General features: G+C 47.5%; 6 protein-coding genes across 6 annotated transcripts; all 6 read left to right on the top strand.

The window, feature by feature from the left end:
• Positions 1 to 862: 862 nt before the first annotated feature.
• On the top strand, positions 863 to 2,213 carry ATNIH1004_005741 (uncharacterized protein; the record flags this gene model as incomplete). The annotated part of the gene is made up of 5 exons (XM_033570387.1): positions 863 to 1,070; positions 1,126 to 1,145; positions 1,208 to 1,312; positions 1,358 to 1,758; positions 1,817 to 2,213. 5 exons carry the CDS (start codon positions 863 to 865, stop codon positions 2,211 to 2,213), a joined length of 1,131 nt encoding a protein of 376 aa, XP_033426419.1.
• Positions 2,214 to 6,251: 4,038 nt separating this feature from the next.
• On the top strand, positions 6,252 to 8,050 carry ATNIH1004_005740 (uncharacterized protein; the record flags this gene model as incomplete). Its single annotated transcript, XM_033570386.1, has 4 exons — positions 6,252 to 6,753; positions 6,841 to 6,916; positions 6,974 to 7,388; positions 7,451 to 8,050. 4 exons carry the CDS (start codon positions 6,252 to 6,254, stop codon positions 8,048 to 8,050), a joined length of 1,593 nt encoding a protein of 530 aa, XP_033426418.1.
• Positions 8,051 to 8,425: 375 nt separating this feature from the next.
• On the top strand, positions 8,426 to 9,523 carry ATNIH1004_005739 (putative GPI anchored protein; the record flags this gene model as incomplete). Its single annotated transcript, XM_033570385.1, has 2 exons — positions 8,426 to 8,666; positions 8,730 to 9,523. 2 exons carry the CDS (start codon positions 8,426 to 8,428, stop codon positions 9,521 to 9,523), a joined length of 1,035 nt encoding a protein of 344 aa, XP_033426417.1.
• A 1,998-nt stretch (positions 9,524 to 11,521) lies between these two features.
• Positions 11,522 to 13,410, top strand: ATNIH1004_005738 (MDR family MFS transporter; the record flags this gene model as incomplete). Its single annotated transcript, XM_033570384.1, has 5 exons — positions 11,522 to 11,722; positions 11,793 to 11,904; positions 11,959 to 12,195; positions 12,253 to 13,044; positions 13,103 to 13,410. 5 exons carry the CDS (start codon positions 11,522 to 11,524, stop codon positions 13,408 to 13,410), a joined length of 1,650 nt encoding a protein of 549 aa, XP_033426416.1.
• A 2,094-nt stretch (positions 13,411 to 15,504) lies between these two features.
• Positions 15,505 to 16,185, top strand: ATNIH1004_005737 (uncharacterized protein; the record flags this gene model as incomplete). Its single annotated transcript, XM_033570383.1, has 3 exons — positions 15,505 to 15,534; positions 15,674 to 15,989; positions 16,046 to 16,185. The coding sequence occupies 3 exons, from the start codon at positions 15,505 to 15,507 to the stop codon at positions 16,183 to 16,185; spliced, it is 486 nt and encodes a 161-aa protein (XP_033426415.1).
• Positions 16,186 to 17,697: 1,512 nt separating this feature from the next.
• Positions 17,698 to 21,838, top strand: ATNIH1004_005736 (uncharacterized protein; the record flags this gene model as incomplete). The annotated part of the gene is made up of 11 exons (XM_033570382.1): positions 17,698 to 17,834; positions 17,917 to 18,593; positions 19,413 to 19,720; positions 19,784 to 19,864; positions 19,932 to 19,984; positions 20,056 to 20,313; positions 20,380 to 21,038; positions 21,098 to 21,256; positions 21,363 to 21,573; positions 21,654 to 21,711; positions 21,797 to 21,838. 11 exons carry the CDS (start codon positions 17,698 to 17,700, stop codon positions 21,836 to 21,838), a joined length of 2,643 nt encoding a protein of 880 aa, XP_033426414.1.
• Between the last annotated feature and the right edge of the window lie 222 nt (positions 21,839 to 22,060).

Below are 22,060 nucleotides of genomic sequence, written 5' to 3'. Positions count from 1 at the left end.
CCACAATTATCTGATCAATAGTATTTTTATACAGTAAAGCTCTAAGTACTTCAATGTGCACTTATTCAGCAGCAGAATGCACGTCCTCCACAGCTATCCTGGTTGTTTAGAACTATTTTTTCTCTTCTTTCAGCAATTTGGTGATGACTTGTACTGTACAGTCCAGCGAGGTCCAGCAACCATGATATCGCGAATTTTCTCGATCAATTATATCGGAGGTTGGGCGTTGAACTTGGATCAGGTAGGTAAAAAGAAAAGTCACAATGATCATAAAGAGATCTTCGGTATTTAGACAAAGTGGACGAAGCAGACTCAGGGGGAAAGCCGAGTGGTTTCATTCCCAAGCAGATGTATGAGAGGAAGTTAAGGCTAGGAAACACTTGTGCAATGTTGGAGGGTGGTTTCCACCCCTAGTTTAATATTGTGTTGTTACTGATATGGAGCTCAGATCCCATTACAGAGAATGGATGTTCCCTTTATCTAGGGCCAGGAGGGCACAGGTGAGGAACAAGAAAAGGCCAAAAATAGCTAAACTAGATGATTAAGTGAGATAATACTCCATAGTTAACTAGTGGGCGGCACTGGTCGGCACGGATCGTATCCAGTGTGGAACTAACTGTCTTTCCGATGGATCTACTGCAAGACATGCCCGATAGGAATCAATTAAGTAATCCCCTCGTATGCATCGTCAGCTTACTATTATTATTACTATTATTATTTGTGGTTGAACCCTCCATACTGACATTTTCAGCGCATTCGGGGGGTGGTGATGTTTGCTGCTCGGTATTTTATATAACCCAGGCCAAACAGTCTCCCCACCCTCCCCTCCCATCTTAATCCTCCTCGCTCCTATATTATTATCATGGTATCCAAAACCCCCCTCGAACAGATATTGCAACTTCCCGCGGCAACTCCCCCACCCGGAGTGAAGCCCAACCTGGTTGATCCGCCTAACCTCAAGGCCGCGGGACTCGCTGTCATCCTGGTGTTTTGGATCCTCTGCACGGTGTTACTTATCGTGCGGCTGTACACTAAGATCCTGGTAATTCACAAGGTGAATCTATCTGACTGTAAGTGTTGTCATCGGCCCCGCACGAAAGTAGATTTTAATTAACCCCCGGTCAGATTCTATTCTCTTGGCCTGGGTATGAATCCTAGGACAAATTTATCGTTATTTTGTTTGTCTAGTATTAATTAATTTGTGCAGGCCATATTCATGGGCTACTTTGCTCCGGCCTGGCTAATGCTGCAGGTGGCTCCGGGGGTGGATCAATGGAATATGCGGCTGAAGGACTTTTCATCCATGTTATACGTACGTCTTCCTCGTTGGTATGTATAGCTAAAGCTTATACAGTAGTCGTCTGGACAGTATTACTACGTTGCGTCAGTCCTGTACGGCTGCATTATCTTCTTTATTAAACTGGCCATTCTGCTGCAATTCGTTGAGGTGTTCGTGCCCATGCGCCAGAGGGATCGCTTCTACTGGACCTGCCATGTCTTGATCGCTGTCAACTTTGTCTTCTACCTGATTAGTTCCTTCCTCGAGCTCTTCTGCTGCCAACCACGAGAAAAGTTCTGGAAACCCTGGCTGCAGGGCCACTGTATGAGCATGACGGCGGTGCTTAATGTCGTCGTTAGCTCTATTAACTCAGCCTCCGATATTATTATCCTCGTGCTGCCGCAGCTGCGTATCTGGGCGCTTCACATGCCGTTGGGTCGCAAGGTCGCCGTGTCAGCTGTATTTCTCGTGGGAGTAATGTATGTTTTCTTTTCTATCTCTCTATTTTTAATCTTGTTAAACGGAATCCAATATCAGGGCTTGTGCCGCCTCGGTCGTCCGTCTCGCCTACACCATCCGACTGTACGAGAGCGACAATATCTCCTACTCTAGATTCCTGGCTGGACTGTGGACTATCCCCGAGCTGTCCATAGGCATCTCCGTCGCTTGTTTACCCATCATGCCCAAGTTCTTTAAAAGTATCAACCTGGAGCACCGTCTGTCGCGTCTGGGCACCTCGCTGCAGACCTTATTCTCCGGCTCCAGCAGTCGTCATCGCTCGCAAGGCCGGTCGTCCAAGAACAGTGCCTCAAAACCGGATCCCTATCCTGCCGTGCCGGGGGAGGAGGGCTCCGAGTCCGATCAGTATCCGCTGGTGTCTATGTTGAGCCGGGGGAGTTCAAATCACCCAGTGACGACCAATGCGGCGGTCTGAGGGGATCATTTTCTGCAACTTTTAGGGCTTCTCGAGGTACTCGGCCGCCTCAACCAATAAGCGGCTATCTATAAAACACCACTTAAAGGTACTTGCTGTATCCCTAGCGATATCTTCACCAGCTCTTCAGGCACTCTGTCGTCTCCACCATTACCGCGCCTAGACGGACCCTTCCAGGTGCAATTATAAAATGATAATAGCCATTTGCGCGAGGTTTGGGTAGACAGTCTGGCGCACTAGTTCAAGCAACCATTCAAGGGCTGTTTGCCGCATATCCAATCGGAATAATAGTGCCTTTAATAAGTCGTCGAATTCTTCTATAATTACGCTTGACCTCATAATTTCAGCCCCCTAACGTTAAATAAAGTCGCGTATTGTATCAAGATCTTGCATGTGTGTTGAAGTGGTCGTCAGCTTAAAGTACAAGTACTCAGTCCATAACTTCCTCGTGGCGTTAATTGCCGGGTTGGTGTACCAGGGTTGGTGCACCCACACCTTTTTAAGATACTGCTTTCATTGCTCAGGATGGAGAAGTACTGATGCAACATATATAGAAGTTTTATCTGTGAGCCTATAGAACCTGTCAAATTTAGACCAGGTGGTTAGAATGCGTGAGGGAATCTGACCCTTGGTATTCAATGTACAATCCATGAAGGGCTGTAAGAATTCCTTGACATCTTTAAGCTCCTGCCAGTCATCTGGATCTAGTGTACCTCGCCTAATTTATCCCAATGCTCCTCGATCCAATCGCGTAGTTCTCGGCATTTGGTAAGTGCGACGCCAATCTCCATGCTCCACATTTACAGCGAGTATCATTACCTATTGGGATTGTGCGGCCAATAGGTTTAATAAAGTTTGGTATCTCTCGGTTGATACAGATATTCAGATATTAATATTAAAACAGCCAATCTTTCCCTGCAGCCTTATTTATAACCTCGATAAAGCCTGCGCCTCACCGTTACATGAGCCTTTAAGCTCTTTTAATAATAAGACCGCACCTAATATGGCGTGTCTCTGCATCGGTTCAATATAAAATAATGGCCTGGAAGCTTTTAGGGTGCCGTCCACATATCAATTGAGAAGTGCAGCCAAGAGACTGATTTATGTAGCTTTTGTATAAGCTGTTCTCGACGGAGGATATAAATTGTGGGACATTATTCCGCGCAACCTTAAGCATCTCTTTGGCCATATAATTTTGACAGACAGGATAACAGCCTAAATTCAACCCAATCAAGTAGTGAATGCGGAAGATTGGGGACTGCAACAAATCGGAGACAGGTTTCTTAACTTCAGCTTCTTGTATAGCTATACAGCGATGCTTCTCCTGATAAATATCATGTATTAAATGCGATACGTGAGGCACTTTCCGCGGTTGCTGCGATACGTAATTGGTTTGTTCTTAGATGTTCTCGAAGGCGTACTGAGGCCGTTGTACCTTTATAAGAGATACAGTGCTTGCAGTAGTAAATCTCTCGCTTGTGTTTGTTCCTCACATCTTCATCCTCCTTTGGAAGCCAGTATGACCCTATAAGAGATCATTAGATCGTCACTTTTTGCGTTAAGGCTCACCGTCGTGTCAGGCGTGCAAGGCTTTGTCTAATCTCAGTGGTAGGGGATGATAAACATATACTTCGTACCTAAGAACTTACATTTCAAACATGTCTGAAAATAATGCATTCTTTTAACCAAAAAATAATGTGACTCAGGGAGAAGGCAGTAGCCTCATCGAACAGCTGCATGCAACCAGTTGCCTAATATAGGGAACGATATATTGATATTCTAGACCGCTATATCTACCATACTTCCTTGGATGGTTTTCTCGCGCGCCTCTAGAATACAGGAAAAGGGTGGGGCACTCTGGTGTGTGAACCCCACATATTTGGCCACCTAAGATGCAGATTATTACTTTACCAAAAATCGAGCACCTTCTAGGTCTCCTGGGCTAATAATGATATTCTGCCTGGCACTTCTAGGCATTTTCGTGTCCCATCTTTTCAAGCCGACCAGGTGATCTTGTTTTTCCTTTCGTTGCGTTATCACCAAAAAACATAATTAGGCCAAGCCTTGTATGTGTACGGTAAGCTTGATATATATTTACATAACGACCGCCGGCATACTTACGCGTACGAGCTAACGTATTTCATTGCTAAATATACGGTCTGATTGCTTGAATCTAAGTAAACAGCATGATTAAGTACACATAAGAAAGGGATCGATAGTAAACTGAGTAATTAAGGTAAATATCGAACACGAAATAACATCATGATGAGCGGGTTCTGAATGTAACGTTACAATCGGGCTAATGTCTATGGGTTCGATGATCGCCAGAGTCCATCCATTTAAACGCAGGGATCTGCAGCACATATACAGCATCATGTCTACAAGGCTGAGGCTTATCGAAAGGCTGCTGGGCATAAGCCGCCCCTAGCTGGTCTTAAAGCTTGGGAATAGTTCCGGGCTTTCGGACTTCCAGGCTGTTTGAGATTTTTAGTGCTTTCTAGCAAGTAGAACGGACAATATATATACGCTCTTTACATATATATATTGTAATATTCTGTATCAATAAAGCGTTTCCTACAGCGGGATTTCCAATTCTTGATATCGTTGCAGCCGGTCTTTCCGCCTTCCAAGCCACGAATTCGAGTGAGATTTCTGCACATTTTAGCAAGAAAGTTCAAGGTGGTGGATGAAGGGATTACCAGATACTTGGGTGCCTTGTCTATCATTTCAGCTAAGGTTTACTGCCCCGCCACGTGTAAAGGGCTAGATATAGCCTATTTGACCTCTCGGGCCAATTGACCACATTGACACATTGACCCTACCGTCCCTACTATTCCCATTGTCCCTTTTGTCTCTGTTGGCCCCATTGGCCCTCGATGACCCACAACACGTAGCTTTCCTCACTTTTCCTCTTTCTTTCATCCAACCATTCCTTTATGTAGATAGCCTAACATATAGGTTCTGCGGGCTCGGCCCCTGACACTACGGCCAAGAATGCCATAACACAAACCCGTTCCTATCGTACACTCTCAACTTCTTCCACGTTATAGGCATGGTCGATGAGGCTTCCGGCAAGCGAGGTCCTGTAATCACCAGTCGCATGGAATGCCTCTGGACATGGAAATTCGATCACGAGATGACTTTTTCACTGCTGCTTTTCTTCAGACTGCCAGCGCTCTCCCCGCTTCTCTTTCCTGTATGATATCTGCATACTGCGCTTGATGTGGCACATTCTACAGCGGCGCCATAGTGATTTCATTCCGCGATGTCGGCAGCGTTGAAAATTTTTTAGCTAAAAATATAATAGCTGCATGGAAATCTGTTGGATTTTTTTAAATTTCAAAGATTTTATAGTATGTTTTACTCAAAAGGATAAAATCCCTTTTTAGTAAGTTCCTTGTAATTTATTTTAAAAGCAGAGAGAACTGGGACTACATAGAAGGCTTTTTAAGCAAGTTGTTTTGAATACTTATAATTAAAATGTCTTGAAGCTAGGTTGCTTACTAAAATTAAGGAAGTTACGAAAAGGCATCTTGTGATTGTTTTGGTTGTCTCTGCGCTAGTAGAGATAAAACCACTTGTCCATATAGAAAAGGAACAAGACGACTGATCTTCGATTAGTCGCATCTAGCACCCAAAATAGTAGTGAAGGCCTTAATCGGAGCACCATACCGGGTTCAACCCGTGACACATGTATTCTTATAAAAGTTAAGAAAGGCAGATACAGCTTCCACAGTGTTTGCAGGAAGAGCAAAATTAGCTACATAGCTTCATTAGCCTACATACCTTACTCCTCCAAAAGATCTCACCATTTCATGCATTTGTTGTGGCTGTATATCTTCATTTTTGCACTCGTAGCGGGACAAAAATCGGGCGGCAGGTGACCGGCGTCAGGTGATCGGGTACGGTAATTCTCGAGGGGCTCAGCCTGGCCGGGGAGTAGGCACTCGAAGTTGGCCGCTCACATCGTGTACGATACTGGAGACCTGTCCTCTTCTACTCGTCTCCTCGTATTCCCATTCTTAAGAGTCTCGCACAATGGCGACTACAACCACAACAGAGGCCATTTCTCTGGAGCACGAAGCGTTCACCGTCCTGCCCGATCTACAGCAACAGCAACAGCAAAATCAGCTACCACCTACGGCAGCCTCGGCACGAACAATTGAGCCTCTCAACGTCGAATCCACCACAGAGACGGAGCCCAACTACCCAACAGGCACCAAATTTTGGTTCACCATTATCGCACTGTGCGTGATCCTTATCCTCGGTGGCCTAGACGCCAACATCGTCGCTACAGCCGTGCCGAGCATCACTAACCACTTCCACACTGTCGCCGACGTAGGATGGTACTCGTCTGCATTTCGACTCTGCACCTGCGCGTTCCAATTCGGGTTCGCGAAGCTGTATACGCTCTTCTCAATCAAAGCCATTTTTTTGATGAGCAATGTTATATTCCTCGTCGGCTCTTTACTCTGTGCCACAGCTGCGTCGTCGACTATGTTTATTTTAGGGAGAGCTGTAACGGGTGTGGGATTCGCGGGTGAGTTGGCGGGGTGTTTTGCAGTCGTAGTGCATATTCTGCCGCTCAGCAGGCGGCCAGTGTTTGCGGGTTTGATGGCGTGTGTAGAATCGCTTGCGATCATTGCAGCGCCTATAGTAGGTGGTGCATTAACGCAGTCCTTGGGGTGGAGATGGTGTTTTTGGTATGCTCTTCTTATCACAGGCATGATTAAGATAGCTTGACACTAACTTCTTTGTAGGATCAACCTTCCTATTGGCGCTGTATCGCTGGCGACCATGCTTTTTCTCTTCTCAGACCCAAGAACTCGCCAAGAGGACGACCTCACAGTGACTCAGAAGATCAGAGAGCTCGACCTCGTCAGCAACTGCTTGTTTATCCCGTCCCTAACAGCGCTCTTCGTCGCGCTGTCTTGGGCGGGAACAAAGTATCCCTGGTCTGATGGGAAAGTGATTGGATTGTTTGTTGTATTTGCTGTGCTACTCGCCGCCTTCGTCTTCAATCAATACCGACGCGGAGATTCGGCAGTTCTCCCTTTCCGCGTTATCAAAAGCCGAAGTGTCATCGCGGGCTTTATCTTCACGACGTGCACCAATTCGATGACGAACGTCTTGGAATGGTACTTACCAACATACTATCAAGTCGTTCGATCCCAAGTAAGACTTCTGGCCAGTTCGCGACTACAAGAAAATGCACTGACAATATTATGCCCTGCCAGAGCCCAAGTGAGAGCGGCTACCTGATGATCCCCATCCTTGTTGGAATGATGCTCGGGCTCTTTCTTCAAGGCATCGGCACCACCACGTTCGGCTACTACGCCCCCTTTATGATCTTCGCCTCCATATGCATGCCAATTGCCGCGGGCTTGATGACGACATATGATCTCGACACATCCCTAGCCCAGATCATCCTCTATTCCGGATTCGCAGGCTTTAGTGGAGGCATCGGCTTCCAAGGCTCCCAAGCGGCTGTTCAGACAACATTAAGTGCCGCAGATGTCAATCTTGGGATCGGGGTTATCTTGTTCGGGCAGAGTATGGGTCCGGCGGTGTTTATCGCTATTGCGCAGGTTATATTCACGAATCAGTTGTCGTCGGGTTTGGAAGATATTATACCGGGGTTGACACCTGCATATATTGAAGAGCACGGACTTGGCGATATTAAGAATGGGGTTCCCATGCAGCAGTTGGATAAGGTCTTGGGTGGTATCAATCGAAGCCTGACTCATACTTGGTACCTTACTGTTGTGTTGGCCTGCACGACGATTGTGGGAAGTCTCTTGGTCGAATGGCGCTCGGTTAAGCAGAAGCAGTCATGAAATGGGTCGGCGACACGAAAGGAGCATTCTGATAGTAACGCCCAATAAAATTGATATTTCTGGCTAACCAAACTAAGATATCGATCCCCCTTGGCAAACTCCCTGATACGCTGTTTGGCAACTGAATACGAGCGCCATGTCCTCCAAGGAGGTTCACCTGGGCAAACAGCCCACCTTTCCTCGTAGTAATAATTGAGGCTGACAGAATCACCCTCATCAAACTGAAAAGGCCAATCATATAAGATGCGGCTTATACGTTATGTGTCTTCACCCAATGGTTTATGATAAGGAGCATATCTCTGAGAGGTCCCAAGGGGCGAGTTTCTTCGCTCTCCGCCCTTTGACTGCACTCGCCGTATTCTTGTATCTATCTCAATGTCGTTGTTCCAAAATACCAAGACCTTCGGCTATTTCATGGTCTTTATTTTATGCCTATCGCATATTGCTCTTGCTAATCAAAGTATTGAAAATTTGTTTAAACCAGCTCAGTCCAAGCAAGGGAAGAATGTGGGTGGTTTAACAACCCGTAATATGGGAGTTATGAAGCGAAGTGACATCCTCGGCGGCCTCTCACTTGTTCCACGCGACTGCTACTCCGGTTATTCTGAGTGTCGGTGTATGAAAATCCCTATATCTAATAATTCTGTTAAACATCTGCTTACTGTCTCCATCTTAATAGACACCGGACGCTGCTGCCCAGACCCTTACAACCATTGCTGTCCCAGTGGCACCTGTGTAACAGGAGAACAACCCTGTTGTGGTAATTCCCATGCCTGTGATGTCGGTGAATCATGCTGCTATGATGGATGTATGCCTAAAGGCCAGGTCTGCTGCGACGTAAAACATTACTGCAATGCCCCCGACGAATGCTGCGAAAATAGTTGCATGACACAGGGCTATAACTGTTGTTCAAATGGCCAATCTTGCGAGCCCGATAATGTCTGTATTATCCGGGACGGGGAAATGGGATGTTGCCCGCGGGAAGGGTGCTATTCCTATGAAAATGTTATTTACTGGTACGTTTATGTGTACTGGTACATCGAGATCTACTGGGAGGTTCGGGTGAAGGTGACGACGAGTACGGTATCTCTCACTTCATCGTCGGAGAGGACTTCAAGTACGCTGTCATTGCGGGCATCAAGAAGTGACGCTCTCTACTCGTCGTATTCCAGTTTAAGCTCAAGTATTGTCGAGGCCGCGTCGACGACGCCGGATCTACATGATCTTCCGACGAGCACTACGACTACAAGCAACCCCACCGCTGTTCCCACGGGTTCAGGCTCAGGCTCGAACACAGATTCTGATACCACTTTCCCCTCGAACCGCAGTACGTTCCCTTCAGAGACAGGCCAGGGTGACGTGCCATTATCTGGAGGTGGAGCTGGTGGAGCTGGTGGAACCGGATCTATAATCGGGCCCTCTGTCTTTGTAGCACTGGTTGGTGCTACCTTTGTTCTAATGATCCTTCTTTAAAGGTCGTTTGAAATAACATTATTTCGTGCCCATACGTGGGGTATCTCATGACGAAATTCAGGCTTGTAATTCTGTGACGTAATATTATAGCAGATTTTCTAGCTGTAAGCTATATCGGTAAGTCTATATACAGTCCCAGGGAGTGGAGTTTGATACATCCGCTTCGTACTATAAAAGCCAGCATATGCTTGCGGAGCGTACGAACTGCACCATCTGGGAGAGGATCAACACTCCCCTGTTGGATGTAAAACTTCTTCTCACTTTCTCAAGATTCTCTAAAATTACGAGCACTCGCTTGATCCTTCAGAAGAAAACCCCATGTAAACGGTCCATACTCCCTTGCTGCATTAATGCGGGGTCTGCCCAAGCGGCGAGTAGAGACAGATCTATCTTTTCTATGCGGGATACCCTGACTGTTCTCCACTAACCAAACTTGTGTCCCGTTTCCTCTGATTTTTTGAGAGTTTGGTGGGCTCGGCAACCACGGAAAACTCTGCGGTTCGGCCCTAACCGCACCCACCACTTCTCTTTAATAACGTATCTGTGGCGGTCCGACCCAGATATAGCCAAAGATCCCTGGTGTAACTAAGTTAAGGGGCCAGGATATGACTAAGCTCGGCTACGGCCGCGCGAGATATATCAGGAAACCCACAAATAGAATTAGGATATCAGCGACAATACGTTAAGGAGCTGAGTATAGAGCTTATGCACCTGCGAGATCAATTCATCTTTAATATCACACTATTTCATAATCCTATCCCTTATACCTGGCCAGTAAAGTAGTAAAGCCCTAAGTATCCAATAATAGTAAATAGGACCTACCAGGACTTTTCTAATTATGGCTTAGACCCCCAGCTATCAGGCAGATATCCAAGACAACTCAGCCTCCATTGTTATCTTTCATCTTCCAGACATATCATCGAATATTTATCAAGTGACTCTCAAATGGTTGGAGGTCCCGTAACCTTCGACCCACTTGTTTGATCACTTTAGCAACACGGCTCCCTACACTTCGGGGAGGTCCAAGAGGCTGAATTGAATGTATGGGCAAATCAGAGGCTATGGGCGCATAAGACATGAATGGCAGCCAACGTGGACCGGACATTGCACGGCGTTAAGCTGATCCCCTTTACCCCCGACCCCACCGACCCCACCGACCCCACCGGTGGGGTGATCCACTGATTAACAGGGAAGGACCCGCGATAAGCTTATCTCCTTCAGTCTTCGCTCTTCAGCATGCAAGCTCTTCGTCTCTCTCTTATCCCCTAATTCCGACAACTCAACAAGGGTATCAGTGACAAAATGAGTTGCATGGATAACTCTAGAGTCATGTTATGGCGCCTTCTTTTTCCGAATGTACCGAGTTGCTGGATATTTATAGGAACTCAACTAAGGCTGTTATTTTATTATATACTATGGTATGTTGAGTAAGTAACGTTAGTACGGTGGGTCACCGAACTGCGTAGAAATAGGATGAACTCTGTGCCATTACTATTTAGGGATAGAGATCATGTATGCTGCCTTACAGACTATTAACATCAGCTCTTTATATATATATAGCAACATGGCTCTTTCTACGCCTCGTCATTTTCAGAGTTTAAATCTACTCTGTATATACTCTGTATATACTGTATTAATCTCTGATCTCCTTTACAAGAATAATAATATAAACCTTTATATGAGGGGAAGTTAGTAGATGAAAGAATTAAATTTAAAAATTAAAGACCGCGATGCTGAGTTATTATCCTACCAGTACTACTGTAGTATATCATACAGTTTTTTTCCCCGCGGATTTTTTCACGCCTAGAGCTGGCTATCTCCGGGGGGGATGGATGCATTGCATCCCCTTTTCGATTATCCCCTAACTCTGGACGCTGGAGTATGTTAATAGGTGCCAGAATTAAAGAGCGCGAGCCTAGCTTGTTCCAGAATAAAAGTCTTACCCAACCTAATAACCCTCTCAGCGCCGGATTTGTCTCCACACCATTAGAATTCAAGATGGTAGCCGACGAAAGTGCTGATCATGCTCCAGAGCAGTACTCGCTTCATGAAAAGAAATCCCCAGGACTCCAGGATACAAACATCGACCAGCAATCCTCAACCTCGCCTAGCGATGAGGGTGAATATCCGACCGGCTTAAGGCTGATTTTCGTTGTTGTTGCTTTGATTTTGGCGATTTTCTTAACTTCCTTAGACTTCGTGAGTTCCACGCTTTCTTTTGGAAAATCTGACAGGATTGAAAAAGTCTTATATTGATCTTTTTCCTTAGACCATTATTGCTACGGCTATTCCACGTATTACCGATGACTTTCATAGTCTCGGAGATGTGGCTTGGTACGGGTCGGCCTTCTTCCTGGTTACTGCTGGCTTTCAAACAGCTTGTAAGCTTGACATCCCCCTTCCATCGCATTGTGCCCACTAACAACAACGAAAAGGGGGCAAAGCATATCTCTTTTTTAGCCTGAAGATCACATTCCTGTTGGCCATTTTTATTTTTGAAGTAGGGAGTTTGATCTGCGGAGTCGCCCCTTCCTCGGTAGCACTGATTGTCGGCCGTGCGATCGCTGGTTTGGGTGCCGCAGGCGTGAATACAGGATCCTTCACCCTGGCGGCGTTTTGCGCACCACCCCAAAAAAGACCTATATTCACAGGGTTGATTGGTCTTTCCTATGGTGAGCTCGAGAATAATACTCTCGCAGACTTGCCGACCGAGCTGATTTAGTCTATAGGAATTGCATCGGTCGTGGGACCACTTCTTGGCGGTGTTTTCACGGAAAAAGCCACATGGAGATGGTGTTTCTACATCAATCTACCAGTAGGCGCTGTCTCAGCGATCTTCATTATCGTCTTTTTCCAAAGCCCGCCAGCCTCGAAGTCTACTGATACCTCATCATTGTGGTGGAAAGTGATGCAGATGGACCCCATTGGAACGTTCTTGATGATGGCTTCCGTGACCTGCTATATCCTCGCAATGCAATATGGCGGATTGACCCATCCCTGGAACAGTTCAGTTGCCATTGGCTTAATCGTCGGCTTCGTGGCAATCCTAGCCGTTCTCTGTGGGTGGGAAATATACATGGGCGAGATGGCCATGTCCTGCCCTCGCTTGGTAAAAAAGCATGCGATTCCCTCGGCAGTGGGCTTCTTCTTCTTCGGCTCATACATAGTGGTGATTTATTATCTGCCCATCTACTTCCAGAGTATTGATGGTACTTCCGCGATCGGCTCCGGTGTTCACAACCTGCCTTTTATCCTCGCGGTGTCCATTTTCACAGTTCTTAGTGGCATTTTGATTTCCATGACTGGCTATCCCGCACCGTTTGTTATATCTGGGGCAGCAGTTGGCACAATCGGATGTGGCCTTTTATATACATTTAATATCGGTACCAGCACAGGGAAATGGATTGGCTATCAAATCCTAGCCGGCGTCGGCAATGGAGTTGGTGTCCAAATTCCGATGATCATGGCACAGGGAAATACTGCACCACAAGACATGGCGGCGACAACTGCCATTCTAATGTGTAAGCCATTTTTCTCATCCCGTGTACTGTTCAATATCTAACTCTGTTATCTGTATAGGCTTCCAAACTGTCGGTGGTGCCTTTATGCAATCGGGTGCCCAAGCCGCATTCGCAAATCGCCTCCTAATTGAACTTCCCCGAACGGCACCAGATGTTGATCCTTCAGCTGTAGTTGCTGCGGGAGCAACAGAGCTAAAATTATTCAGTTCCAGTCTAGATGGAATCCGCCTCGCTTATATGGACGGAATTAAAGTAACATTTGCATTTGCATGTGCTTCGATGGGTGTGGCTTTTATCTTGGCCTTTTTCGCTCGGCGAGCACGAATTGGGGGGGCAGCCGTGAAGAATGCCATTGCTGCTGCTTAGATGCACAGTTTGGTGTTTCAATCCGAATCTTGTGCCTTGGTGCCTACAGTACTCTTACCATCCTCGGGTGTGGTTAAAAAAAGACCATGTATCCGTGTAACATAGTGGACTCCTCCGATTCAAGCTACGTTCACGTTTTCGCTGATAGAATGTTGTAAGAAAATTTAATAATATTATAATACTTCCAAAGATTGTTATGAGATTCGCGTTGCGCACTTTCCAGCCTCAGGCATAGCTTCGACCGTTTTCGGAGTCTAGCTAGAATCGACTCAAGGGATGTACTACTTGAATACATTCTAACTGGCCTGAACCGTAACATTCATGCCTCGGTTACTTGTGAGGTTGAATCCGCTCTAAGAGAACCAAATTTAAGAAACGCCGTCTCGTTTCGGTTATCCTACTTCAGCTCGAAGACCAATTTTTCATTACCGCTAGTATCTATATAGCTATTCCTTGACCGAACTCAATCCCGTTACCTGACCTCGGTAAATGCAATTGACTTTAGATGTTATCCCTGTCATCCAGTTACAAGGACTGGATGGCATGAGCGCCGGGATTGGTTTTAACACAACCAGATAAGACAATGTAATCCAAATATGGTAAGATCGAGGCATTATTCTCCATCCACTTCGTTAACAGATGGGGTCAGTGGTGGGGAGGATTAGGCGCCATGTGCAACAAAAGTACATACATCCATACATTACATGGTGATAAGCTACTAAAGCCGAGCAATAAGCCGCCGGGCCGGTCCGTTCCGTACCGACTACCCGCTGACGCATGTCATTTATCGGTGCACGCCCCTTCCTTCAGGTGCCCTATTGCTAAAATTTCAAGTAATGAATAAATCCACTCATCGGTCTTGAATTCCGGTCATTGGCTGAGTCGCATCTCCTGGTGGGGTAATGCGGAGGTAGAATAAACTCCGACAAGCGGGAAGGAGCTTGTGTCTAGTGTTGTTGTAGAGGGGCTTAACTTTGACGTGATAATCTATGCAATATCGAGCATGTTGCATGTATGGCTATGATAGGACACGCTTTGAAGGGTAGAAAATTCTTCGGGTGATAAGTCCGTCTGTTCTAGGAATAGAGTGGGTTCAGAACTAATTTACCAGATGGGACAAACTGTTACAATACAAATTTAATACTATGAACGTGTATGTATGATCGTGGAGGAATACAGTGGGAGAGTAAGGGCATGCAAGTAGAATTCCAGCATACTGTAGGACATGAAAAGTGGTTCAGTTGGATCTTAGAATATAAATGTCGTTAGAAACCCCAATGAGCTACAAGACAATAAATATATCACCTTTCTATCTACATTCGCTACATACAAAGGAGAATATCCTTATTATTTCAGCCCAAGAAAATGAAGATGGCATCTCCAAATCGATTGATTGTCTTATCCAATGTCGTCGCGGAGACGACAAAAGTCATCTCGGATTTCCTGGCTTAAGGGACTGGAGCCTCCCTCTTTCGATGTCGACGGGCTACTGACTATGCAATTTCGGCTCACGACAGAGAGGCCTCTGAGGCTCGCCTGGAGTTGATTGCAGCGTCAAAAGAGCTCTATGCCCTTTCCCGCGGTCCAAAGGATCATATTCGAAACCTTTGTTGGGATGTAGGTTTGGGCAACTTTCAATTATATGGAAAACAAAAAGAAAAAAGGAAATATCACTGATATAGCTTCACAGGCCATGGATCCATTGTCCCTACATGCCATTTGGACTTTCAGGGTCCCACAGGCTGTCCCACTCACTAGTTAATATCTTACGAAGACCTAGCTGAGAAGTGCCATCAATTGAGTGGAATTTTCGCACCACTGTACACTTTCCGACGGATCATCCGCCACGCTATCACTAACCGTTTCTTCTGTGAGCCGGAACTTGGATTCGTTGCGCACAAGCGGGCTTCCCGAGTTCTTCTCAAGGAGGAACCTTGGATGCCTGGGTAGGTCTATTCTATAATGACATATAGCCTGGCTTTGTCTACACCGTTGAAGCTCTGCGGAGATGGTCCGGGAGTGGGGAGCTAAATGAGACTGGTATTAACGTGGCCTATAACCATAATCTCAATTGGTTCGATCACACTTCTCGCAATGACATTGTCGCCGACAGATATAGCAAAAGTATGAAGGCACGCCGTGACCAGTTATCCATGGGGAGATATTGGTGAGGGAACGGTCGTTGACGTGAGTACCATCCTCCTACTTTCCATCTGAGAATCAATGGGATGTGTTTCTGATTTTTAAATCTTGGCTTTTTCAGTGTGGCGGCAGTGGAGGCTTTGCCCCGATGGCGATTGCGGAGGCATACCCCAACCTGAACTTTGTAGTTCAGGGTCAAGAGCACACAATCACAGAAGAGACGAAGGCTGCAGTGCCTCAACATCTCAAGTCCCGAGTTAGGCTTGAAGTACATGACCTGTTGAAACCACAGACCGTAGTAGCAGATGTCTACTTTTTTCGCTGGGTCTTTCATGGCTTTGCTGAAAAGTATGCTATCGAGGTCTTGCGGGCTTTGACTCCGGTGCTTAAGAAAGGAGCCAAGGTTGTCGTCAACGACGGCGTGATCCCCGAAGCTGGTACTGTCCCATGGATGGAATATCGAAGCATTAGATGCATGGATCTTTTGGGACAGGCAGTGAACAATACCGGCGAAAGGGCTTGCATGACTGGATAGGTCTATTCAAAGTGGCCGATCCCCGATTTAAGTTACTGAATGCCTGGAAGCCCCCGAAGAGCACAATTTGGTTCGTTGAAGCCGAGTGGCAGCCGTAAAGCTGATTCTAGTGTACGGCACCCGAACTATTCGAATCGTCATAGCAGGTTTTCAGCATCGGCATTTCACGCCCAAGTTTTTGCCTGGAGTTAAATCCTAGAACTATCAGTTGACGACCAGTGCTCGAAAATTGAATTTCTTAGTTTATATATATGTAAATGTATATACATAAGACTATCGCTCGCTCCTTAGATGTCTCCGATTGAATGAGTTTCAAGTATCTATAGTAGCAAGGAAACGTTAACTTATATAGAAAGATAAAAGATTTCATCCCGTGAACGATAGTACCTGAGAACCACATAATTAGGAGTAACACCACCGCAGGAGAGCGCTCTTAGGTATAAAGCATAGCTAAGAGTAGGACTCCCTAGCTAGCTTCTCAATAGCTTGACACGTTCTGCTCTCAATATTTTCCAAATATGTAAATCAATAGATAACCTTGGAATCAAGTAGATTTCTATGTCGTGTGAGGTTCTACAAAGCCGCCTACGCATTCAAGGCAATACCACACAGAAGTTTAAATGTTTATTTAAATATATATTCGAGGTAGTTGTAGGAAGCCACTGGACTATCAAGTTACTGCATTTAGTTAAAGAAGTGTAGCAATGCACATATCAAATCTTAGACATGAGGAAGTTTCACAGTCTATAAGTCTATGCAAATCCGGAACTTGAAAAGAAATTTGGCTTCCAAGGTTATTGTGTTAGGTTATCCGCGTAAGCTTTCAAAACCTCCGCAATAATGCCGTACAATCCAATTGTAGCGCTGTTCTTGAAGATCAGGGACCAAGCATAGACCAATTGTATCGAATATGGCTTTGACGCAATAGCTGGCTCTAGGTCTATTTTCGCTAGCGTTTCTTGTATTGCTTTTAAAATGTCATTTTCCTCAGAAGTCGATCTGATCTATTGCGTCTCGACTGCTCCCTCATCCAAAAGCTTAGAAAATGACCTTTGGAATAATTTCGGTAAATTCTCGTTATTACCAGCGCAGGGGAGGACGAGTGAGTGACAAGGAAAAGGGAGGTGGAAGCAATGAAAATACTCACAGCATTCCAATGAATAGGTATTGAAAAATAACTTAGAGTGCCATCCGGAAATGGATCCTGCTTGGGCCATTCCCATTACTACTGAAATCTGGAGTGCCTTAATAGCACACCAAGGGCTTTCACACATGTCCCTGAGCTTGATATGTTGACTGTGATGTCATTCAACTTCGAAGTAATATTCTGCAAATTTCGGGTCGTCAAGGCCGCTCGGAGAGGCCTGAAGTTTCCACACAGTCGGATATGAGCCTGACGATACAACGAAAGGGCATTTGCGGCAATCACTCCGCTAGGGTACCTCGAAGAACAATAAGACTCGGGGTTCTGCTCGGAGCACATCCGCCACCTAGCCAACGATTCTTCAATCCGTTGTACGTGCGTCGGCAATGAATCTATAAGCCAGTTGTCCTGGTAGAGATTCGTTAGATGTTTAACAATACCATGCAATATCAGGTAGGACCTGAAAATGCTCAGTCGAAGCGATGGTGCACCTTGGGCAGACATGATATTGGCCAGGGCAGTTGCTGCCATAAAAGGACGCCGATGGAAGGAAATTCAGGTGCAGTATTTTCCAGCCCGATCTCGCAATGCAATTAAGAACCAGTAAGACTATTCCACTCGTGCTCAAGTGCGCGATCAGTTCAATTGGGGTACGAAAGAGCAAACTAATACCAATTGCGGATAGGTATACGATCTTGATGCGTCGACGTACCAAGTCGAAGAGCACGGCGAAGAACGCAGCTCCACTTGAACCTCTTGACACAGAGTCTTCCCAGAATCCGGCATGGTCCTCTGAAGAGGATACAGATGAGTCTGGACAGAGCAGCGATGACGAGGATGACGGCACAGCCGTAGAGCGTCGGGACCCGCGCAGCTCCATGGAGGGGATTCTAACGCAAACAGACACTGGTGACACGGCAGAAGGCGCAGAAAACATCACTTTAATACAGGACTCACAATGGGACATGCTCTCTGGCTTCTCAAATGAATCATGGGACAAGGTGCTGTCTTCGATGGGGGAGCCCAGCGACACGGGCCTCTACTTCGACGGCGCGGTGCCAGGCCTGCCTGCGGCCATTCCAGAGACGACACCGCATGGTTACACCCATGACGGAGGTAAACCGGACCTTTACTCTACCCCGGCTGCTCCCCTTTTACCTGCGCAGGGTAGAACCCCCGTGCTGTTTAGCCCTCCTGACCAGGACGGCGCAGCAATGATGGGCGTTGAACCAACGCAACAGGAAATCGGGACGATTCCTCACACTGTCACTCGAAGGGGCTCGGAGGGGAACAAGGTCGTTCTCATCGTGGAAGACCCAGACAAGACGACAGTCGAGTCCTTGATGCAGGTTGTGTTTTCGAGTAGGTCGCGGTTTCACTTGACTCGGGAGTAGAGGTAGAGATATATTGCGGTGCCTGGCGTCAAGCAATGCAGGGGTCCATGTGTTTTATACACCGCTTGTTTAAATATGTCCTGAACAAACGCATGTCATGTCCCATGATTAGTCATTGATCTATGCTAAACTAGATGGCGCTAGTTGCAAATATCCGGCCTGAACGCTGCCCTAATACATATTGTAGCAGTCCTGTCGTAGGTTCGAAGGTGTCGCGTTCCCTGAGGTCGAGACTGATATAGCAATTGATAAATAAAAGGCTTTATAATACAGCTCGTAGACACAGCATATACAATCCTGGCTCAAGGGCGCAATCCAGCGATTAGTCACCGTGGGTCAGGGTGCTGAAGATCAGGATCGGCTACTCTCTGATACACTTTTGCCGTTCTGTCTCCCTGCAAAGTTCCTATAGTCTGCATTTATTACTAATAATCTCTTCTCGGGTACTTCTCGTTACTGCCCCCTGCAGACAAACGTCCTGACAAACCAGCTTACTGATCAACAACCAAGCGAGGTGAATAAACGCCAGCGCCCTCGGACCCTTCTCCCCCAGCATCTGCCCTCTATCGCGGGTGCGGGCCGAGGTGGACCGTTTGCGGGCAGATCGCCTTCCGTCTGCAGGTCCAGCAAGCCCCTCGCTTAGTGAGCACCGCGAATCAGCGCGCGGACCGGTGTACCATCGGTTACTTTTGCCTCTGCGCTGGACGGCGCCATCAAAGAAATGCCTCCGAGGCGGGGCCAAATTGGCCCGACTTAACAAATGGGTGCTCATTGGCCCCTGCACTAGTAATATGCCCTTTGGACACGTCGCCAAGTCGGTCCTTGTCCGGCGGAAAAGCGTCCAGAGGGGGGTTGTTTGCTGAGGCGGGACGAAGTTGGCCCGGCTTGACAAATGGCGGCGGCCCTAAGTTGCCGGCCACTCTATATAACATTCTGAGGGGCGTCGCAATCCTAGACATTAGTTGGCTCCCCTACGGATTTTACTTCCTTTTGTCTGTCGCCATGGCTGACTCTACCTTGTCGGATGCTGAAAAGATCGCCCAGAGTGATTCGTCGCTGGATTCGCAGGCGAAGCGACATATCACGGGCGTTAAGGTGAGCTGACTGACTGACTTGCTTGGGTCTCGGAGTCGAGGGTGAGAGTGCTGACTGCAGCAGTGGTTCTTGTTTCTGGTCAGCACCTTGACGGCCATCTTTGTGTACTCTCTGGACAATACGATCGTCGCGAACATCGTTCCTGTACGTCCCCTACCTCTCCATTCCCCTCCCCACAGTGACAGAAGCTTATACTAACCAATCCTAACAGCAAATCGTCAACAACTTCAACGCCGTCGAAGACCTACCATGGCTGTCGGTAGGGTACGTACCACGTCAACAAAGCACGCGCATTCAGGGGTCGTGGTGGCCGGCTAACAAGCTCCCCTCTGTAGGTTCATGATCGGAGGAATGGCCATGGTGCTGCCCTTCGGCAAGCTGTACACGATCTTCGACGCTAAGTGGGTGTTCATTGTCTCCACCGTCGTGTTCATGGCCGCCTCTGCGCTCTGTGGCGGCGCGCCCACGATGAACGCCGAGATCGTCGGGCGCGTGTTTGCCGGCGCCGGCGGGAACGGCATGTACTTTGGCCTGCTGGCCCTGATATCCATGAACACCACGACCCAGGAGCGGCCCAAGTATCTCAGCTTAACGTAAGTCTGGTCTGGTCTGCTCTTCGCGTTACGCTTAATCGCGCGACTGACAATTATTTTCTCTAGCGGGCTGGTCTGGGGTCTCGGGACGGTTTTGGGTCCTGTCGTCGGCGGCGGCTTTGAGCTGTATACCTGGCGGTGGGCATTCTACATCAACCTGCTGTTCGGCGCCATCTTGCTGCCCACATACCTGTTCGTCATCCCGTCCAACGACCCGCTCCCGGGAGTCTCGCGGTGCCAGAAGCTGGCGACCTTTGACTGGGTGGGCGCCGTGCTCAGCATCGGCGCCTTCACCACGCTGGTCATGGCCATCAACTTCGGCGGCACCCTGTACGCGTGGAACAGCGGGCAGATTATTGTGCTGTTTGTGGTGTGCGGCGTGCTGTTTATTATTTTTGGCATCCAGCAGGGCTTTAACATCTTGACGTCTTTCGAGAACCGCATGTTCCCCATCCACTTGTGTGTCCAGAAGGAGCCTGTCCTGCTTTTTATCTCGTGCGCTGCTGTCGGCGCCGTGTCCTATGTCACCGTGTACTACATCCCTATTTACTTCCAGTTCACCCAGGGAGACAACGCCATTAAATCCGCCGTGCGCCTGCTCCCGTTCATCTTCCTGCTGATCACCACCATCCCGACGAGCGGCGCCATGATGTCGCGTCTCGGCTACTACAAGCCCTGGTACCTGGGCGGCAGCATCATTGCGCTGATTCCGGCCGTGCTGATGTGTAAGTTTCGACCTGAGCTCACTTTTCCCGGCGACTACATGCTAACTACCTAATTAAAGCCACCATTATCCACGTCCACACCCCCTCCGGCGTCATGTACGGTCTCGAAGTCGTCCTGGGAATCGGTGCTGGCGCGTACACCCAGGCCGCTTTCGCTGTTATCCAGGCCGTCGTCGCCCCCTCCGAGGCGCCCAACGGGTTGACTCTCATGCTCCTGGGTTCGTCGCTTTCCTTTCCTTTCCTTCCTTTCTTTCTCTCTCTTTCTCTCTCTTCCCCCTTTTTTCTTCTTTCCCCACCAACTCCACACTAACGCAACTCCTGCAGCCCAACTCAGCGGCATGACGCTCGGCTTGTCCATCAGCGGCGCCATCTTCATCAACATCGCGCAGAAGAACCTCTTTGCGCTGCTCCCGCAGATCCCGCAAGACGAGGTCCGCCAGGTCGTCTCCGGAACAAGCGGCCAGCTGATCGCGTCGCTGTCGGACTCGCTGCGCGAACAGGCGCTGGCGATTATCGTGTCCGCGTGGCAGAATATGTAAGTCTTCGTCACTCCGTGCTTTGCTTTGCTCTTTGTTTCCTGGTTGAATGGATACTGATTTTATTTTTTTAAAAAAGTTTTGTCTGTGTGTATGCTGGCGCGGCGGCAAGTTTAGTATGCGCGATCTTTATGTCGGTAAGTTGGCTTCAGTTTTTTTTTTTTTTTTTTTTTTTTTTTTCCCTGATGTGGAAGGTTTTGGGTTGCTAAGTGGGTTTCACAGCATAAACGATGCAATGTCTCGCCTGCGGCAGGTGGTGCGTGAGAGAGGTGCCTTGTCTGCATTTTCCGGCGTGTCTGTGTTTGTGGGGGGAAGGTGGAGGAGTCACTGGGATGGTTGTTTCTAGGGTGAATACTATGTGGATCGTCATTACAATGTTAGAGTTAGAGGTTCTCTAAGATCATTCTCGCAAGAGAAACATTTAATACTTAATTTCAATTCTGATATACTCCCTATAGCACTACTACGACTTGTAGGATGAATACC

This window comes from Aspergillus tanneri (assembly GCF_003426965.1).
Source record: "Aspergillus tanneri strain NIH1004 chromosome Unknown AapTan_4_pilon_pilon_pilon, whole genome shotgun sequence".
Lineage (NCBI taxonomy): Eukaryota > Fungi > Ascomycota > Eurotiomycetes > Eurotiales > Aspergillaceae > Aspergillus > Aspergillus tanneri.
This window is presented reverse-complemented; position numbering and strand designations above follow the sequence as displayed.